The following is an 18860-nucleotide window of genomic DNA, read 5'->3' as shown; positions in this document are numbered from 1 at the left end:
CATGGCCCATAAACACACAGAGTGCAGAGGCCTGGGGAAAGCTCTTAGGTCTTATAAAACATCTTGAAAATGTTAATTCAACAGTCTTTTACAGCAGGGTTGTTAGCACAAGCCATTCAGTCCCAAACTGACTAAAACAATGTGGTTTTAGTGTGAAATATAACCTGGAGCCACTCAGTTAGCAAAGAGTTAGAGAGTGGGTATCTGAACTATGGCATCCAGAAGCAGTTCAAGTATTACTTTAGCTCACTGTATTTTAAATGATGACTTAAAACTAATTGTATCTAAGGTTTGTTGTCTTGTAAGGTTTAGTGTCTTGATTTAAAACAGGAAAAGTAAAGCAATACAGTCATAATGATTATTTATCTTGTATGACATATACAATTTAATATTTAGAACATGTGCATTTGCCCTGCCCCTATAAAAATGACAAAATTAAAGACATTTACAGCATAAATTGATGCAGAAAAGGCACAATTTAGTGCATAATAATTCATCAAAATGCAGGAAATTAAGTGTTTATTGCTCAAAGGTATCTGGCAGAGGAACCCCAAACCCCCTTTTCATATGTGTCCTCCCTCCCTAATGTTGAAACATAATCTACGCCCTAGTGTAAATGTAGGATTTACTGTAATGCAGCATGTTCAACAAATGAAGTCATGCTTAGGGACTGTTTGTTACTTATGGGGGGGGGGGGGGGGGGACGTGGTGCAAAAAAAGGGGAGACATGTCAAATAATTATTGAAGCACGAGGGAGAGACTTTTATTTTAATTTGGCTAGGGTGGGAGGGGTGAACAAATTAAGATGGGTGTATTTTGTATTTCCAGCAGATTTTTTAAGAAAACATGGAGGCATACTCTATTTAAAAATGGGCAAAATTACACTGTTTATTACAACCAGAAACTGTAAAAACATAAATCTCCGTTGGATTTCAAAATTTCTGATGGTCCTTGGACAGATCATGTGCGACGAATGCTTCCATTGGAAAAAAAGATAACCAAAATCTGAGCTTCAAGTGATGTTCATTTATTTTCTGTTACCACTTATCCTGTTAGGGGTAACGGGGGCTGGAGCCTATCCCAGCTGACATTGGATGAGAGGCAGGGTACACCCTGGACAGGTCGCCAGACTATCACGGGGCTGACACATAGAGACAGACAACCATTCATGCTCACATTCACACCTACAGACAATTTAGAGTCACCAATTAACCTGCATGTGTTTGGACTGTGGGAGGAAGCCAGAGCACCCAGAGAAAACATGCAAACTCCACAAAGAAGGGCTCCCCTACCCTGGGTTGGAATCAGGAACCCTCTTACTGTGAGGCAGCAGTGCTAACTAATGCACCACACCACCTTAAAAACAGTGATAGTTCAACAGAATCATTTTATTCTACATTTCCTATAAAATGTGGGCAAAAATTAACCTCTTGCACAAACTAACCAGCATGCATTACAACAGTGAAAAACCAAGGTTTTTTTTGACTCCAGGATTTTGTCTTTAACTTTTAACTTTCAAACATCAAATCTAATAATGAATTTATGGTGGAGGAAGGGTCACACATTTTCCACCAGTCAATTAGGGGGGCTCAAGGAAAAATATCTGTAGCTTCAAGGAGCATAAAAATAAAAAAAAATAACATAAAAAAAGAATTTACACCCCCCTCCTCTGATAAGTAAAGAACAGCCCCTTACTCTGTATCACTGTACATTGGGTAACACTTTGTAACTAACATTTGGATAACCCTGAGGTAATAACCACTGCAGACTATTTCAGTGACAGCATTATTTCATGATGACAAATTCATTTCAAAATGCAGCAATGATTAAAATTCAGTAATAAACATGCCCCATGTTGTGGTAATCTGACAAACATAATTTGATACAGATATTTTCATTTCTACTCTGTGTTTCCTGTTTATCTTCACACTGTTGATTATCAAGTAAAAAGGCAAAAACGTGGAAAAGCCATAAAAATGATAAACAAGACTATCCACAGTTTTCAAACGCAGCACATGTTGCTGTAACACACTGAGGCCACTAGAGGGAGCGCTTGATGCACACAAGCTTGTCCTCAGCGGATCTTATGAATGGACACTGCTTCATGGCTGTGCGAATGCTGTCATGTTGGATTTGTGATAAAGGCTTGTGCTATTTATATAGCCTAATAGTCATGCCACATTTGAAATTGACTTGAGGAAAAATGGTCATAAAGCTGTTTTTCGCAACCCTTAAAACGTATTTGATGTATTTGACAACAGCATTGTATATAAAATAAACTATGGGAAGTGCGAAAATGTTTGGGCACGTTTTCTTATTATAAACTAGTGTTTATACATTTAGTCAGTAACGAATTTTAATGATTAATGATTGTTTTTTTCTGTCGAAACTTCCTGCGCCGCATATAAACCTAGTTTTTATTTACTTACTGTGTGCGACATCTAAATATTAGTTTCCCACTCGACTGAGGAAAACTTTTTATAGGCCATTTGTTTTATTCCGACCTCGCAGTTACATTAGAAAGTAGGCACGTTACAGGCAGTTACACGTGTGTAACCCCGTTATAAACACGGTTACGTGTGTCTATGGCCACCAACACATTTTTTTCAGCAAAGAAAAAAAAGGCTGTGTTAACCTGGTTTCTCTTAATCCCTTACCCCGATTAAGGAAACCGGGTTTCTGGTTTACATTAAGAAATCAGGTTACTGCAGAAAGCCGACAACAACCAGGTTACTTGATGCATCGGTGACAGTGTCATGTCATGACCCCGATATAAGAGGAATAACCTAGTTAGTTGTTTTATTATTATTATTATTATTACTATTATTATTATTAAGTAGCTGTTTTAATTTCCTGTTTGTACATTTTAAGTAGCTATATTTAGCGTTCATGACGTCATTTAAAAGTGTACAGTAAGAAAACATTGTTTTTTTTAGCCTCATATTGATTAGCCTATTAGCCCTTAATGCCACAATCAATAGTAGCATGCTGTTATAGAATAAGGTACAATGCATGTAGTGAAGTTGAAATGCAGCCAGTTATTATGTGTACAGACATGCTATTTTGACAGACTTATGAGCAATTTGACTGGAGGGTAAGGTAAGGAATATTCAAGATGAAACCTTTCATACAGGTGGTGTCAAACTGACCTAATTTAAAAGAGAATATAAGGCTAACACATCTGTCCCTTCTTTGGCTTATATAAAGTTGTTTTCCTCCGGTTAAACGTGACCCATGTATTTTTTTTTTTAATTCATCACATCATTGATTAAACTAGGACATCTAAATTATTGCTGGTTGTGTAACCGCAGGCCCAGCCCTAACCAGGCAGTCCTGGAGAAGCGTGACATCTTTTTTTTTTTTTTTTTTTTTTTTTTATTGTCATCATCATGAGTAAGAAAACACACCTCAGGAGCTGAGGAGAAAGGTCACAGACAGGACAACTATAGGCAAGACCCAGGCACAAATAGGTCACACCTGCAGTGGGATCTACAAAACAAACTTACTACCTCCCTAAACCGAACAGACCTGCATTTTAAAATAAGTCTATATATATCTCATATTGTTTACAATGTGAAAAGGCTGTAAAGGAAGAACAAGCTATGGTATATTTGCTTAGAGGGCCGTCCGCTACAGAGAAGTTAACAGAATGGACGTTTAGTGACATTAAGGCCTATGAATAACCTATATTTTAATGTATGAAATGTTACAAACTTGGCTCACAGTTTGCAACAAAAGAGAGTCTACACAAACAATTTAAGGTACAAAGGTGATTTATTTAACTAAATCTACTTCAAAATAAGAAGTAACACATGTTGTCGTGTCGTGAGTGGCTGCAGTGTGTGTGTGTGTGTGTATGTGTTTGTGTGTGTGTGTGTGTGTGTGTGTGTGTATGTAAAACAGAACAAATGAAACAAAAGCAAACCAAACTACACCCTGTTGGCCATGTGGCAGTCAGCTGCTCAGTCAGGGGGAGAGAGAGAGAGAGAGCAGGCTGACAACTGAGGCCGTTTATAAAGTAAGACCACACCCTCAGGTGTGGCCAGGAAGAATGGACGGCCGCCTCTTCAACCACAAGGAAAAGCTGTGAAGGAACAGACACATTAGTAAGGCCGTCACAGAAATAAATAATATAAGAAAATCAAAGAGCTGAATTTAGATTATTAAGAACATTTCCCAAGGTAGACTTATTTTTATACAGATAAGTCTATATAGGCTATTCAACTTCTACATACACTGTGTTGTGTATATTATTGATCTTTTTATTCTTGCAATTTGATATCTTTTATTTTATTCCTGCATATTTCTTGTGTATTTTAAATTTTAACACGACTCATTTTTGTATATATTTTATATTTCTATATTTCTGTATGCAAATGTCCACAAACTGTTTGAATACTTGCTGCTGTAACACAAGAGTTTCCCAGTTTGGCATCAATAAAGTAGACCCTACTATCTATCTATCTATCTATCTATCCATAAGTTTCTCAGTCGTCACCCCTTAAACGTCCTATCCCTAAAAGTTTGTTTGTGTCACTGTATAGGTTTTTTCCTGTTTCCTGTCCGCTTACGGTGTTTCCGGGTTTGTAAAGTGCACGGGGACAGTGTACTTTCTCCGCAGACGGCCTCGAAATGGGTTAACGAGCCAACCGTCGCCACGTGACCGTCCAGTTATATAATATATAGGTCAACACGTTTCTCGCTGGCACGTGCAGCCTTCTGTCTTACGTAAAGTCTCGTGCAAAGGTCTCGAATTACACTATGTAGGTGAGGGCCGAAGATCGTTAATACATGAGAAGAGGTATCACTCAGCTGGGGGAAATTAAGACAACATTAGTATAATAACTAACTACACTGGATGTTTTTTCTGTTTTTGAGACACCCATGAAGATGGAAACCTAATTTCCAAAAATATATAGGACTTTGTCTACATTTTCGCCCTACAATGTCACTATATTTAATGTATTTTTATTTAAAACACAGCTACAATTCCCCTCACAATCATAACCCCTTTGTCAGAGTTGAATGTAGTGATGTAGATGTGTCCACATAGACCATAAGGACCAATGTAGTCTCTATATACAGACTCTACATTCAGTGAATGTAAAGTCTGTAGGCAAACCCCGGAGATCTTGCTTCCGGAAGAAGAGCGGAAGAGCGCTGGTTTTCGGTTGTAGGCTGTTTGTAGTCCGTGTGATATTGACCAATCACGTTTGAGCCGGCTGCAGTTGTTGCCAGGTTAAACGGTCCTTGCGGTGAACTAACGAGGCGGAACATAATTGGCGTCACTGCAAACTCTGAATCCATTGCAGTGGTTCAGCATATTTACTTATATATAAACGGAAGTCGGAAACGGACATTCGCCTCCTTCGCCCAAATCAAACTGGAATGCCACAAAATTGGGGGTCTGCCCCCAGAGGCTGTATCGCAGTCTGCCCGAAGTCACACACCGAATACAGCCGATGGGTTCCGAGAATGGGACCAATATAACTTTAAGAAGCCTTTTTTACCATGTAGTTGAATGTTGTAGTAGAGGGGCCATGTCAGATACAAACCATTATTCACAGCAGAGTATTGTAAATGTTTTAAAAACCTATATGAGCTGATGTTACTCAAACAAAATCAAATTTTTAATAGTGTCATCTTGTGGATCTTGAAAAATGGACAATGACACAATGTGCTTTTTCTTATGCAGTTCTTTATATGTCACAGTTACAGGTAGAGTCCAACTCAAGTCTCAAGTTTGATGATTTTAGACTTGACAAAATCCAGAAAGACTTGCAAATAGACTTGGACCTTAACACCATTGACTCGTGACTGTACTTGGACTTGAGCCTTTTGACATAGGCCTATAGATTACCTGATACCTTACCCCAAGCCTGCAAAATATGTGAATATTGTATTTAAAAAGTATGCTACAAATCATATTTTCTGTTAGCATTAATCTTTTTATTTCATTTAGATATAAAACATAACATATGCAACAACACACAATATCACTTTAAAAGGAGAACAGTAATACAGATAATGTGTTACAAATTTGGGAAGGGATAAAGGGAAAATAAGATGAGTAAAATACAACAAGGCAGGACAGGACAGTAACATGAACTTGTTTTAACAAATATGTTTTAACAAATCAATAAAAACTGTAAAAAAGCATTCATGATTTTTGTTCATTTGATATGCTATATTATTACTGTTGTTAAAATGACATTACATTTGGTACAGAGTGCATTATGACATGTTCAGGACTCAAAACTTTAGGTTTAGGAGATGGGACATGACTTGGGACTTGTCAGTCTTGACTGTATTTGACTGCAAAGACTTGACTTGCAGCACACTCACTTGGTCCCATCTCTGTGATTCACCCACGGTGTGACTGTGCCGATCATGTCATACTAGGAAATAGGAACAGAGTGAGACCTCCTCCGTGCCACCGCTGTGTTTTGGGGAAAGCGAGAGAATAGCAGAGTCAGATCTGTGACGCGCTCACGGAATTTTTGCAGGTCATTAAATGTGTACATTACTGGAGGAATCAGTGTCTCACCGGCGCTGTCAAAGCTGGGGTGCTTCTGTATGAAACCAGTCTGGAAAAATTTCATATCGGCATTTTGACAATCTTACTGCAGCCCTGACGATGCTGTCAGACCGGCTAACCATCATAGGAGAATCCTGATTTCCGATCCCGGTGATGGGAGATACATTTCAGAGGAACATTTTGTTTTCTTCAGCCAAAATGCACAATATTCTCATCTGCATAGTCTATTTTTGTGTTTTATGACGTCACATAAAACGCATAAAAATACATACGGAGCACAAAAATCACCCACTTTCATGCAGAGACACGCATGCTTTTTATTCCCAAATTAAAGGGATGCCGATTCAGGAGTGAGACGACCTGACATGAATGGACTGCAGCCGTCCTAGTAAAACGCCTTTAACCCTTTCAAAGCAAACGCGGGCATGAATGAATCAGAAAGGAGGAGACAAGTGTTGAGCTGATGGATGTTCCTTTCTCACCCATCCCTCACGGTTCTCCCCCCTAACCTCCCGCCACTCCGCCTACTTTGTTAAAAAAAAAATTACGGGAGGAGGAGGAGGGTGAGGAGAAAAATGAAGTCAATTATACAACACCCCAGCTCTATGCAGCTCACTCCTCTCCTCTCCTCTCCTCTCCTCATCTCGTCTGTGAGCTGGGAGCCTACTACTACAGCTGGTGGCTCCACATGCGGCGCTCACCGGGCACACCGGCTCCAGTCTGTAGGCATGTCGGCAGCCGGTGACTCTGACGGGACGGTGGACAAGCCAGCAGGTAGGTGCTCGGGGTTGCTTGAGGACAACAGTTTTTATAGTGTCATAAATGTGTGCAGCCTTATTCAGCTCGCTACTTTTAATTTTTATTACTAGTGACCCGCGGGACTTTTTTGTGCCGATTGTTCCCCATCTTATGACAGAAAAAAAAAAAAATCAAAGCAGCGGTAAAACGTCATGAAAGTATGTCGGAACCACTTTTAGCACGCGACAAGTTAGGCTAACGGCAAACAGCGATACAGACTGTAAGAAGCAATGTTTACTGATATTTTTTGTTAATTTAACTTTATGGTGACACTAAGAGGTGCTGACATTACAAGCGACCACTTCTAACATCATTAGCGGCTGTAACGACACCGGCTACCCGACCGGAAGTAACCTACTACTAGCTAAGGTAACGCATCACTATGTCTAACCTACTATAGACTGTATGTACTGTACCTAAAATACCGACTGGCAGCCGGTGTGAACGACCGTACCGGGTGCGTAGTCCCACCGGTGGAAGCCTGTCCATTCATTATTCCGTATTACGTGCTCGTGTCAGGCGGGACGCGCGCGGAAAAGGGGGCTTTGTTCCTTCCGCGGAGGACTCAGACAAACCTCACGAAACCACGTGACTGTAACCATGGCGACTTTCATGGCGTTTTTCCTAACCTTAAAACATATTCGTAGCCATTTAGTTTCTTTGGCAGTGCCAGTGTTTCCCAAACGTGCCCAAGTGTTTTTAATTTGATAAACCTTTACTAAACTGTCCTCGGGAGTTTAGCGTGTCACGTGGTTTCGTGAGGTTTGTCCGTGTACTCTTTCACGTGCGGCTCCTTTCAAAAGTGGGTCAGTAGATCAGTAGACCAACGCTGCCTTCACTGTGCAGCAGGGGGAGGCACTCGCTCCCTGGCGCTTTAACAAGACCATGGAGCATACGGTGATGTCAGCAAGGAAACTTTCTGAAGCCATCATTAGTTAAACATATAATTAATGTATAAATTAAACTCTAATAAATTGCAAAGAAGAGTTAAAATGAAAAGTTCCAAAAAAGTAATTTAGTAATCTATATTGTCTGTGATGATGTTATAAAAATTACTCCTCAGTTTCAGTGACACACTCTAAAACCATCTTGGAATGTTAAATGAATACTAGCCAAGAATATATTTGCCAGATAGACAAGTAAAATATACAGGTGCATTAGGTTCCACATAAATTCATTACATTTAGTCCCAAGAGAACACTGTAGGATTTTTTTTTAAGTTGGCTATTAAATGGAAACTCCCTATTAAGTATGTTTTTTATGGCTTTTATTTTCTTCCTTGGGGCAGCAGTCTGTATAAGCTTAGAACGCTGTCAATACTCTAATGAAAGTGTATTTCACAATCAGCTTTAATTAAGTTAAAGCAGACAATAGGACATAAAAAAGTAGCCAATATGCTATATATAAATGCATATTGAAAAAATGTCCCTTTATATCAATACAAAAATAATTCCTATCTGTGTTACATTATTGTTCATTTTAAATATGTCAATATTATAGCTGGGCTGTCAAATCCAGATGGTGTCGGTTGTTAAAACTTTAACATTTCATCATGTTTATGGAATGTTTTGCATGCAAAGTCCTGCAAATTAACTCTTAACACAAAACATCTGCAGTTTATTTATCCAAAAGCACAAAGAGGTCTTTCTCTTTATTTCCATTTTGTCTCTCTCTCCTTCTTTGTCTTTCACTTGTAAACACACACGTGTTTTACCAACTGCTTTTTATTTCGAAACACGACATGTAAGCTGGATGCTAAGATCATATCAGGATATTTACTGTGCCAAGGGCTCTTTGTTTTAATGTTTGCAAAGCTAGTGAATTACCTGGAGGTCTGTCGTCACCTTGAGTGCATTACAATGTACATAGATAGCCTAGGTCAAGAGGGAAAACTCTAAAATGCAAAGAATAGGAAAAATAGGACAAATGCAGCTCAAAGTGCTTTACAATTTAAATACATTTTTAAAAAATGAAATATGTAAAGGAAGCAACAGTCAGAGAACACTTCTCAAAGAACTCCTGCAACACACATCCCCTATTCACATGTTTAACATACAAAACAGGTCACAGTTTACAAAAAAGTGTAGTTAAATGGAAAGCTTTAATTACTTTTTAGATACCATAATTTATTTGTGTTTTATGTCAAATGTCTAAAGTCTAACTGAAGTCACAAGCTGTTGGTGTAACAGTCGAATTGCAAGTTTGTGATTCTGATTTTAAGTATAGTATAAACCTCTGGTAATGATACCATTCATATGTTACAGTGAAAAATGAAATATTTTCACTGATATGCAAGCAAAGGGAGTAAAACATGTCTCACCAAAGGAAAATAATTAGGTTGCATTATTTCAAAAATGTTCAATATGCAACACGTATAAACTTTTGAATATGACTTTTCCACCAAAGTGTTGGCTACTGCTGACAATGTTTGCATTTTAAGTGAATGAAGCGTTTGAGTGACACACATTGAATGCATCTCTTTAAAAAAAGAATAAAATACATGCATGCAAAGTGATTTATTACTGTGTGATCTTGTTTCAAATATGCTTGACTGACTGTGTTTCTGAGTACATGACGTATAGCCTCTGCTATTATTGCTGAGAACGTTCATCGTCTGTGTTCGTATGCATATGCCCACTGTAGCTTCCTGCCTGAAAAAGCCATCTAAACTTGCACATGCTTTGTAAGTTGTAAGGAGTTGCAGGCATTGTGGGTCAGTCACCCAGAAATAACCTGGAACATACTGTACTGTAACTGTAGGATTTAAGGCCCCCCTGCTGTTTCTGTGTCCATCCAAGACCACAATACTTGTCATTATGATTCTAGAAGTAAACAGAAACTCTGTAACTCAAACTCACACTGTAAAATAATCGCATCATGCTGACCTCAAGCTGACCTCAAGCTGACGCGAGACAGTTAGAAATATTTCACTTGATTGTATTTTACATGTTGCAGGTATTTTGTGACTCTTTGGAGTCGTTGTGAGTCTCTTGGTCATAATCTCGTGCTTTACTTTGATTGTTTTGCATCTCTTTGTAGTTATTTCAAGATTCTTTGAAGTTAATTTGTTTGTCTTCATCATCATTTTGTCTCTTTGTAGTTATTTTGCATATCCTTATAGAAAAAATGTCTCTTTGTTGTTATTTTGTTTGTTGTTGTTGTAGCTGCTGTGTGTCTCTTTGTAGTAATTTTGTGTTGTTTTTTGTAGATGTTTTGTGTCTGTTGTTATTTCGAGTGTCTTTGTAGTAATTTTGTGTCTCATCTCTTGCATCTCTTGGTCATTGTTTTCTTTCTCTTTGAAGTTATTTTCTTTCTGCACACAGTTGCTATGGGGATTTTGCATCTCTTTTTAGCTATTTTGTATCTCTTTGTGGTTGTTTTGAGTATCTTTGTAGTCATTTCATTTATCCTTGTAGCCATTTTGTGTGTCTTTGTAGTAATTTTGTGTCTCTTTTTAGTTATTTTGAGTATTTTTGTGGAAATTTTACATGTCTTTGTCTTAAGTTTGTCTCTTTGTGGTTGTTTTGCTTCTCTTTGTAGTTATTTTGCTTGTCGTAGTAGTTGCTGTGTGTCTCTTTGTAGTAGTTTTGTTGCTTTTTTTGCAGTGGTTTATCTCTTTGTAGTCATTTTGCTGTTGTCATTTTGGGTGTTTTTGTTGTCATTTTGCATCTCTTTGTGGTGGTTTGGCATCTCTAGCTATTTTGTGTCTCCTTGTAGCTATTTTTAAGACCTTTGTTGCAATTTTTGTTTCTTTTTACTCTTTTTGTATCTCTTTGTGGTTATTTTATGTCTTTTTGTTATTTTGCTTCTCCTCAAATCAACAGCAGTGAATTTAAGGCTTGTTGTTACCAAAATGCCATTGCTGCATTCAACTAAAGTGAAGCTTGAAATAAAAGTGAACAAATTGAAACAGCAATATTTACCCACCATCATCGATGCATGGGAGGGAATTTGAAGCTATGTGATTGGATGTTTGTTGCTGAAATAACATCGTTCATTGATGTATACAGGCTTGAGCTGTACCTTCAACTTTTTATCAGAGACGCAGATATTTTTTGATTCACTGATTATAGATTCGTTATGCAACAAACAATTTTCTAACATTTATTGAATAAATGATTAATCAGTATAATAATCAACACATTAATCAGTGATAAAACAAGTGTTAGTTGCAGTCCTAATTACAGTATTACTAATGACATTTTTCAGAAAACTGGAACAAATGTAAACTATAAAAGCTACTGTAGCTGTTTGTGTTGGTAAAATCTACTAAAAAGACGTCTAGACAGACGTTATTGCATTTTGGATGTGTAACAAATAAAGGTGCAGTGACTACAGAGCAAACAAGCCGCTGTTTACATACTGCACACATTAGTGGTCTGAACATGGAGCACTAATGGAATAATTAAATTGCAAAGCGATTCTGACACTGCTGATGGATCTGGAAGCTGTGGCCTTGAAGCAGCCATCCGGTGTTGATTATCAACAAAAGGAAGTGCTCTTCTATGCTTGAGCTGAAATGTTTTGTGTGAATACAGACTATCCATCCTTTTGTGCGCGTAGGTTGGATGTTTGAGTCAGAGGTGAGAAATGACAGATATTTGTATAGTTTGAAAGGATGTTTTCAGGCTAAGCAGGATACGGTTTCACACTTAAAACTGCCGCTGTGCATGTTTGTTTGGGTAGTCAACATGCTCTCTATCTTGGCCAAAGCAGGGATCTAATGAATGGAATCCTGTTATAGAAATATTCAGTCGCCTTTGTATCTCAGTGTGGTAAAAAAGGAGGACAGTTGCATTTATAAGCTGCGGTCACTGGCAGGTTGATGGTGTATGTGTATATAAGAAAAAGACAACATACAAAAGCACAGAAACACATCAGCACAGATAAAAATGGATCGATGGCACACGAGAAAAGCACATGACAAGGCACATGTGCAAAAACAACACGACAAAAGCACTATTAATAAAATAATGACCTATCCATATAACCTAAAACATTTGTAGTCGTTGTCGTCATGTTATGTCTCTTAGTTGTTTTGTGTCTATTTATGGTTATTATGCCCACTTTTGTGGTGTTTTTGTGTCTCTTTGCAGTTCCTTTTAATCTCTTTGTGGTCTTTTTGTGTCTTTGTGGTCATTTTTTGGGGCGGCTGAGGCTCAGAGGCAGAGCGCAGGTGAAGGCTAGGGGGCCCCCTGACCCTTTAGGGCCCCTTGGCCTGTGCCCCGTAGGCCCATTCAGTAAACTTTCCATGCCAGTAAATGTACATAGGAGTTAATTTCCAACATACAGTAACCAGGCTAAAATTTAAAAAGTTCTGTATGTTTAACATTAAGAAGATTTTTCCACATCAAAAAGAAGTCCTCGTTAAAAAGTACTATAACTATTTTCCATACATTTTACATTCATTTTGTACAACTGTTCTTTTTTTAATTTTCATTTTAGAAGCATGTGTTTGTAGAGGGCATGTATTTGCATATATTTACAAAAATTTGAAAGAAATCAGTATTACACCACTAAAAATCCCAATAAATACATCTATTATTGGTAAACTTATTTTAATTAATCTGTGAATTGCCCTCAATATTATGTTTTTCCTCTACCTGCTAAACTGGGAGACATTTCTTTAGAATTAGGATTGCAGCCCTCTTATCAACATTTCAAAGCGTAGGCCTCACACTCCCATGTTTAAGTGCAGACTAAATAAATACAGATGCAACCCTCATGAATATTTAATGCTGTCTTACTTTCAAACCAGGAAATCTTTTTCCACTTTGCTGGAGTTTTTTAATTAAAGAGTAGTCATTCATGTGCACAAGAGTGGCCAACCCTTAAACCCAGCTTGTAGATCTTTGCTATGGCTGTTTAGTGCAAACTGTCACTGTAATTTACGCTCTGTAAACACTCTGTTTAACATTCCCTGTTGTGTTTGTGCTGTTATTACTTGGCTCGGTGGCGAAGGAAACATTGCAGCACTTGCTTTGGTTATGTGGAAATTTTAAGCAAGAAGTTCTGAGCTCGAGCAGAGGACTGAAATGAACTGTCTGCAATCATCCTCTGTGTTTTGTGGGGTATTTTCTTGAAAAGTGTGTCACAAGCCAGGTAGGGATTGGCAGATGCTTCAGATTTTTGGGTTTTGGGTTTATTGCCCATTTTACGACAGTATCTGTCTTTTTATTGCTGAAATAGATGTATATTGCTTTGTATTGTATCAAATAAGGGTATTCACTGGTGTTCTTGTGGACTTTTCCTGGCTATAAATCATCATGTCTATAATGCAAATCAGGTCATCTTTATTTTCCTCGACCAAATACCATGAAGTTCTTCAAGTGGGATAAAATGTACACTTGTTAGAAAATGTACAGCCGCAAAGAACTGCATGTAGGTCATATCGTGTGTACTCTTGTGCTGTTGGTCACACTGAGTTCGTTACACTCCTGTGCTTCTCCACCGTGGGTGGTGGTCTACGTTTCTGCGTTTCAGTAATATGGAACATCATCTGCTGCCCTGCAGGCTCTGCCTCTCATCAGCACTCTTGTCACGACAGGAGCTTTTGGCTCAGGCGTGCTCACAGCATTGCACAAAGCAGGCACACTCATTTCCTACATGGCATGTTTTAAGCAGTCTGCTGGCAGGGCTCACACAGGTACCCGGGAAAATGTTCCTGTCTTCTAAGGAAACAGGAAAAAGTGTGACGCTGGAGGCAGTGCATTGTGCTGCGTCACTGGTGAAGAGGTGTGGTGGGTGGGTGGAAGGGAGAGCTGGCAAGCGTTCTCTCCCACATTCCATTTTTGCGTCAGTGATGACCTACTAACTCCGGAGGGATTAACGACAATTATCTCAATATCGGGAAAAGCTGTGTTTGTTTTTGAGGTTTGACTTTTGTTCCAGTGGAAAGGCTCACTGTGATCCCTTAGTACATGCTTCCTTGCAGGTTTATTTCATTTAGGAATCTGTACATAAAGCATTCTTCATATATCACTGTCTAAAAGTTGAGGGGAGCTTGAAAAACACTGTTTTTAAATGTTGCAGCTCATGCTATAAAAGCAGTAGAATATATGGGTTCATTATGACAAGTATGCCATTTCTTCCTTAAGTGAGAAAAATGTGGGTCAGTCACGGTCAGCAGTCACGTTGAAAAGCTGTCTTCACTTTTTTCCTAACACTTTTTCATGAAAGAAATGTCACAATTTAAATTAGGATAGTCCTGAGAGGGAAGTAGGTCAGTGTTACAGCATTATATAAATGTTAGGTAAGACGATAGCCCAAACCCCATTTGCTCTCACGTGCCTGTTAAACTGACAAACTCTGCGCATAGCTGGAGGTTTGGCGCCATTCAATGGCAACCTTCAGCCAGTGCACAGAGAGAGGAACAGATGACGGCAGAAGACTGAGCCAAGGCATTTTAAAGTGTGTGTGTGTGTGTGTGAGAGAGAGAGAGTGTGAGGGGGGGAGGGGGAGTTGGTTTGGCAAAAGACTAGAAAAGACAAGAATTTTGGCAGTCCTGCTCTGTTTCAAGTGTTTTTGGCAGGCACGGGTCAGCTTTTAAAACCTCTCCACAGTTAGACGAACATTCCTGAGTGAGATATCAGCCCTTTAAAAACGATTGCCACCCACTACCGCAAACACATTTATGAGTCATTGATTGTTTGCTCACAAAAATATCGGGCTTTTGTGGACTGTGCTAGAATAACTTTAAAACCAGAAAAACAGACGAACATGAAGAATACACAAACACACAAGATGGGCCCCTTTATGATTGGCAAATACAGATCTATGCACATGTCTGCTTTGTGGAACTCTTACGGCAGCTAATACAGCCCATAATAATTAATAGTAGCTAGTGGTAAGTGCTGTTTTGGATGATTTCATAGAATCACAATTAGAAAGAATTTATTGCGAGGCAGGTTTTATTTACAAGGAATTTGCAATTTATATTAAATGTACAATAAACTTACTAAGAAGAATAAAAACAAGGCAAAGTAGTGCAACACTCAGAGCAATATGTTCTCATCCCAGCTTCTCATGTATTGCGGCTTGTTCAGTGGACTTTTCTGGCTAAATATGACGCGCTCCGTATCCTGGGTGCATCTGTTGTTGATGTTCTGGGACACCGTGTCAATTTACCCCTGTTACATGCATTGCGTCTTTTCAAAATACACTTCCGTTTTCACAGGAAATGTACTGTTTTTGCTTATTAGATGCATTTCTTGTGCAACAAACACACATTAGGTTAAGGAAACAAAAGCACGTCACCTCCCGGGTGACAATCTGGTGTTGTTGGACTCCTTCACCACCCTGCAGTCTGCCCCATAGGGTCTTTCCAGCTACTTAAATTACATTAGACTGCCATGACAATTTTAATTTTTAAAGCAACTGAAAATCTAATCTCTATAAATAGATATCTACAAATGAATGAATCTGCAGGCAGCAGGATAAGCTCTCTGTTTGTAGTCCGATTAGTATTGTCCCGTCACGTTTGAGCAGAGTTTGGTTGCACGCATACATAGGCTAAAATACAATCTCAGAACCTGTCGACAATTCTCTGACAATGATGTAGCTTTTCTTTAGCAATCTGCATTCATATGCAGATATTTGTTTATAAAGATTAGTTGTTTTTTAACTCAAACTCCATTCTCACCTCTCTGATGGCACATGAAAGGGGAAGTCTTGACCTGGATATCCGTTATCAGGATACCCGCTAGTAACCTTTGAATTCGCTTGCCCCCAGCAGCTAGACCGATAGCTGATGGGTTTCAAGATTGCTGAATATCTAATTATGGAATTTAACAATGGCTGACTACTTCATTCTAAAAATTTAAATACACCTAAATTTAATGCATTGAAATAATTTTCTTTGAAAAGCATCTATCTGAATTTATATGGCTTGAATTGAATTGAATTTTTTTCCCCCCCTAGTTCATTCATTCATTCATTCATTCATTCATCTTCTAACCGCTTCATCCTCTTGGGGGTCGCGGAGCCTATCCCAGCTGACATCGGGCGAGAGACAGGGTACACCCTGGACAGGTCGCCAGACTATCACAGGGCCGACACATAGAGACGAACAACCATTCACGCTCACATTCACACCTACGGACAATTTAGAGTTATCAATTAACCTAGTCCCCAATCTGCATGTCTTTGGACTGTGGGAGGAAGCCGGAGAGCCCGGAGAGAACCCACGCTGACACGGGGAGAACATGCAAACTCCGCACAGAAGGGCTCCTACGCCCGGGATCGAACCGGCAACCCTCTTGCTGTGAGGCGAGAGTGCTAACCACCACACCACCGTGCCGCCCTCCCCCCCAGTTGTGCAATTTAAAAAAAGCATATTAAAAATAAATTCTTGAAGTTCACAAATAGAGAAAATTCATAAGTTTAAAATAAAAAATGAAAGATTCTCAAATTCTGAATTAAAACAATGCTTAAATTTAATGGTGAAATTCAGACAAGAAAATACAAAATACAAAATTCAAATGGAAGATTTAAAATTGAACATTAAAGCTGCAGAAGAAAGTCAATCTCGATTCAATAGACTTTAAACCACAGAAATTCAAATAGATGGTTTTTCAAAGTAAAACAAAACCAGTGGTTTTAATTTAGTGGTAAATAGTTTTGGCCTTTACTGGCTTCCATAGACATATGGATTTCTGTATATTTTATATTTTAAAATAACTTTTTCAGGCAATTGTTTTCACTATTCACAATTTTTTGTAGGCTATTCATTAAAATCATATTGACAATACTGCTATGATGACTTAAATGTTTAGAAATACATAAATCAAGAAAGCTGCAATTCTATGATTACTTTGAAATATAAAAAAAGTCAAAGAAACTGGGTGCAGCAGTTTCCAGCATTGCCAGTTATTTGCCCAATATCATATACCCATGTTAGCATTCCTTTTACAGTCCATGTGTGGCCTTGTATTTGTATTCATTTTCTGTTTCGTCATGCACTTTTTTCTAAATCTGGTTCAAGGCATTTTCCCTTAATAAGAACCAGATTTTATTCAGCCTCACTCCTCTAGAAGAATGTTTTTTATTTGCTCTTGATATTAGCAATGAACCCACTGAACACAAGTGGCAGAGCAGGTCATATTAATTTATTTAAGATGAATCATTAATAGGAAATCTGACAAGCCAGTGCTACAGAGCTGTCGAGGCTGACATATTTATTTGCAGTTGCTCACATCACTGTGATGGTTGTTTTCATGTATCAGATCCCGCTGCAGAGGAGGAAGGCCCAAGCCAAGCTGGCCCCTCGCTGTCAGCTGTCGAGCTGCCAAGGAAACGAAAGGGAGATGTGGAGGAGAGGTCACACACCCATGTACAGTAAGAGGAGCCCCTATGTTGTTTGTCAAGAAAACTCAGTGTCATTTTACTTTTTGTTCTCTGGAGCAAATATGTTTACCGTACTGCAGAATGTAAACATTCCTCTTAAATGACCAGCCTGTGACCCAATATGTCTGACCTCACAGGCAGAGCGATGACTTCCAAATGGACAGTGACCTCAGCAGGTACACTCACTTCTTGGCTTTGTTTACACACTGCCCTATAGAGAATACTGGCAATGAATTTGAGTTTTGATCCTTTTATTTGCAGATCTGGAGGGGAGGATCAGCAAGTCAAAATGAAATGCTTCAGGTAATGCTATTTTTACATCAAATTACTGCGCCATCTGTGTCTTAAAAAGCCTTTGTGACTGAGATTGATGTCGTTTAATGTGACCAGCTATTTTAAAACCATAATGACTTTTGTAATTTTAAAATAATTGCATGATGAACTCCAAGTAATTATTCCTCCCCAAAATAGATACAGTGGGTAGAAATGTCTGATTTCTGACTGTGCCTGCAGGGAGCCTCACCGACAGATTGAGAAGCGGAGGAGGGATAAAATGAACACCCTCATCGATGAGCTGTCCGCCATGATCCCTGCCTGTCAGCCCATGGCTCGGAAACTTGACAAACTCACTGTACTGCGGAAGGCCGTGCAACACCTGAAAGCCCTCAAAGGTAACCCCAAACCCACCTGGTCGTTTAAAATGTCAGTGAAGTCTGATCGGTTTTATCTAAAATCTTGTGTCCCCTGTGTTTTTAGCTGGGACAAGCAGCGCCTTTACAGACACCGCATACAAGCCTTCCATCCTGCCTCATGATGACACCAGGCAGCTTCTGCTCAGGGTGGGTGCTCATTTACGACCCCAACTAGTCTTACTCTATTATCACATATATCTGTCTGTATTAATATGTCTGTTAATCTATCTTTCCACCAGGCTGCGGACGGTTTCCTGTTAGTTATAAGTTGTGACAGGGCTAAAATCCTGTTCATCTCCGAGTCCGTCTCCAAGATCCTCAACTTTAACCGGGTGTGTTCCACTTCTACACAACACACTCATTTTGCTGTCATTACCCAGATATATTAAAACCAAAGTTGCAAACCATGTTGATGGTTCGGCCGGCTGAGATGCTCAACGTTTAACTTCAGTGCAAATTTACCTTTTATTTTTGCATTTCATTTTCTC

At 38.9% G+C, this 18860-nt stretch overlaps 1 protein-coding gene across 5 annotated transcripts in view; it reads left to right on the top strand.

Moving 5' to 3' along the window:
• Window positions 1–7027: 7027 nt before the first annotated feature.
• Window positions 7028–18860, top strand: part of LOC117249452 (basic helix-loop-helix ARNT-like protein 2) — a 30388-nt gene continuing 18555 nt past the window's right edge. For 3 of the 5 annotated variants that reach the window (XM_078165128.1, XM_033615122.2, XM_033615121.2), the window contains exons 1-7: window positions 7031–7312; window positions 17560–17671; window positions 17818–17856; window positions 17942–17983; window positions 18194–18351; window positions 18437–18519; window positions 18612–18704. In XM_078165128.1, the coding sequence (XP_078021254.1) occupies window positions 7114–7312; window positions 17560–17671; window positions 17818–17856; window positions 17942–17983; window positions 18194–18351; window positions 18437–18519; window positions 18612–18704 (726 nt within the window). In that variant the 5' untranslated portion in view covers window positions 7031–7113. Of the gene's footprint in view, window positions 7313–17559; window positions 17672–17817; window positions 17857–17941; window positions 17984–18193; window positions 18352–18436; window positions 18520–18611; window positions 18705–18860 lie in introns of all 5 variants that reach the window. The other 2 variants (XM_033615124.2, XM_033615120.2) reach the window with 2 other exon arrangements.

The sequence above is a fragment of the Epinephelus lanceolatus genome, chromosome 23, assembly GCF_041903045.1.
Source record: "Epinephelus lanceolatus isolate andai-2023 chromosome 23, ASM4190304v1, whole genome shotgun sequence".
In the NCBI taxonomy this organism is placed as follows: domain Eukaryota; kingdom Metazoa; phylum Chordata; class Actinopteri; order Perciformes; family Serranidae; genus Epinephelus; species Epinephelus lanceolatus.
The sequence above is the reverse complement of the archived record's forward strand: the minus strand, read 5'-3'. Positions and strand labels throughout refer to the sequence as shown.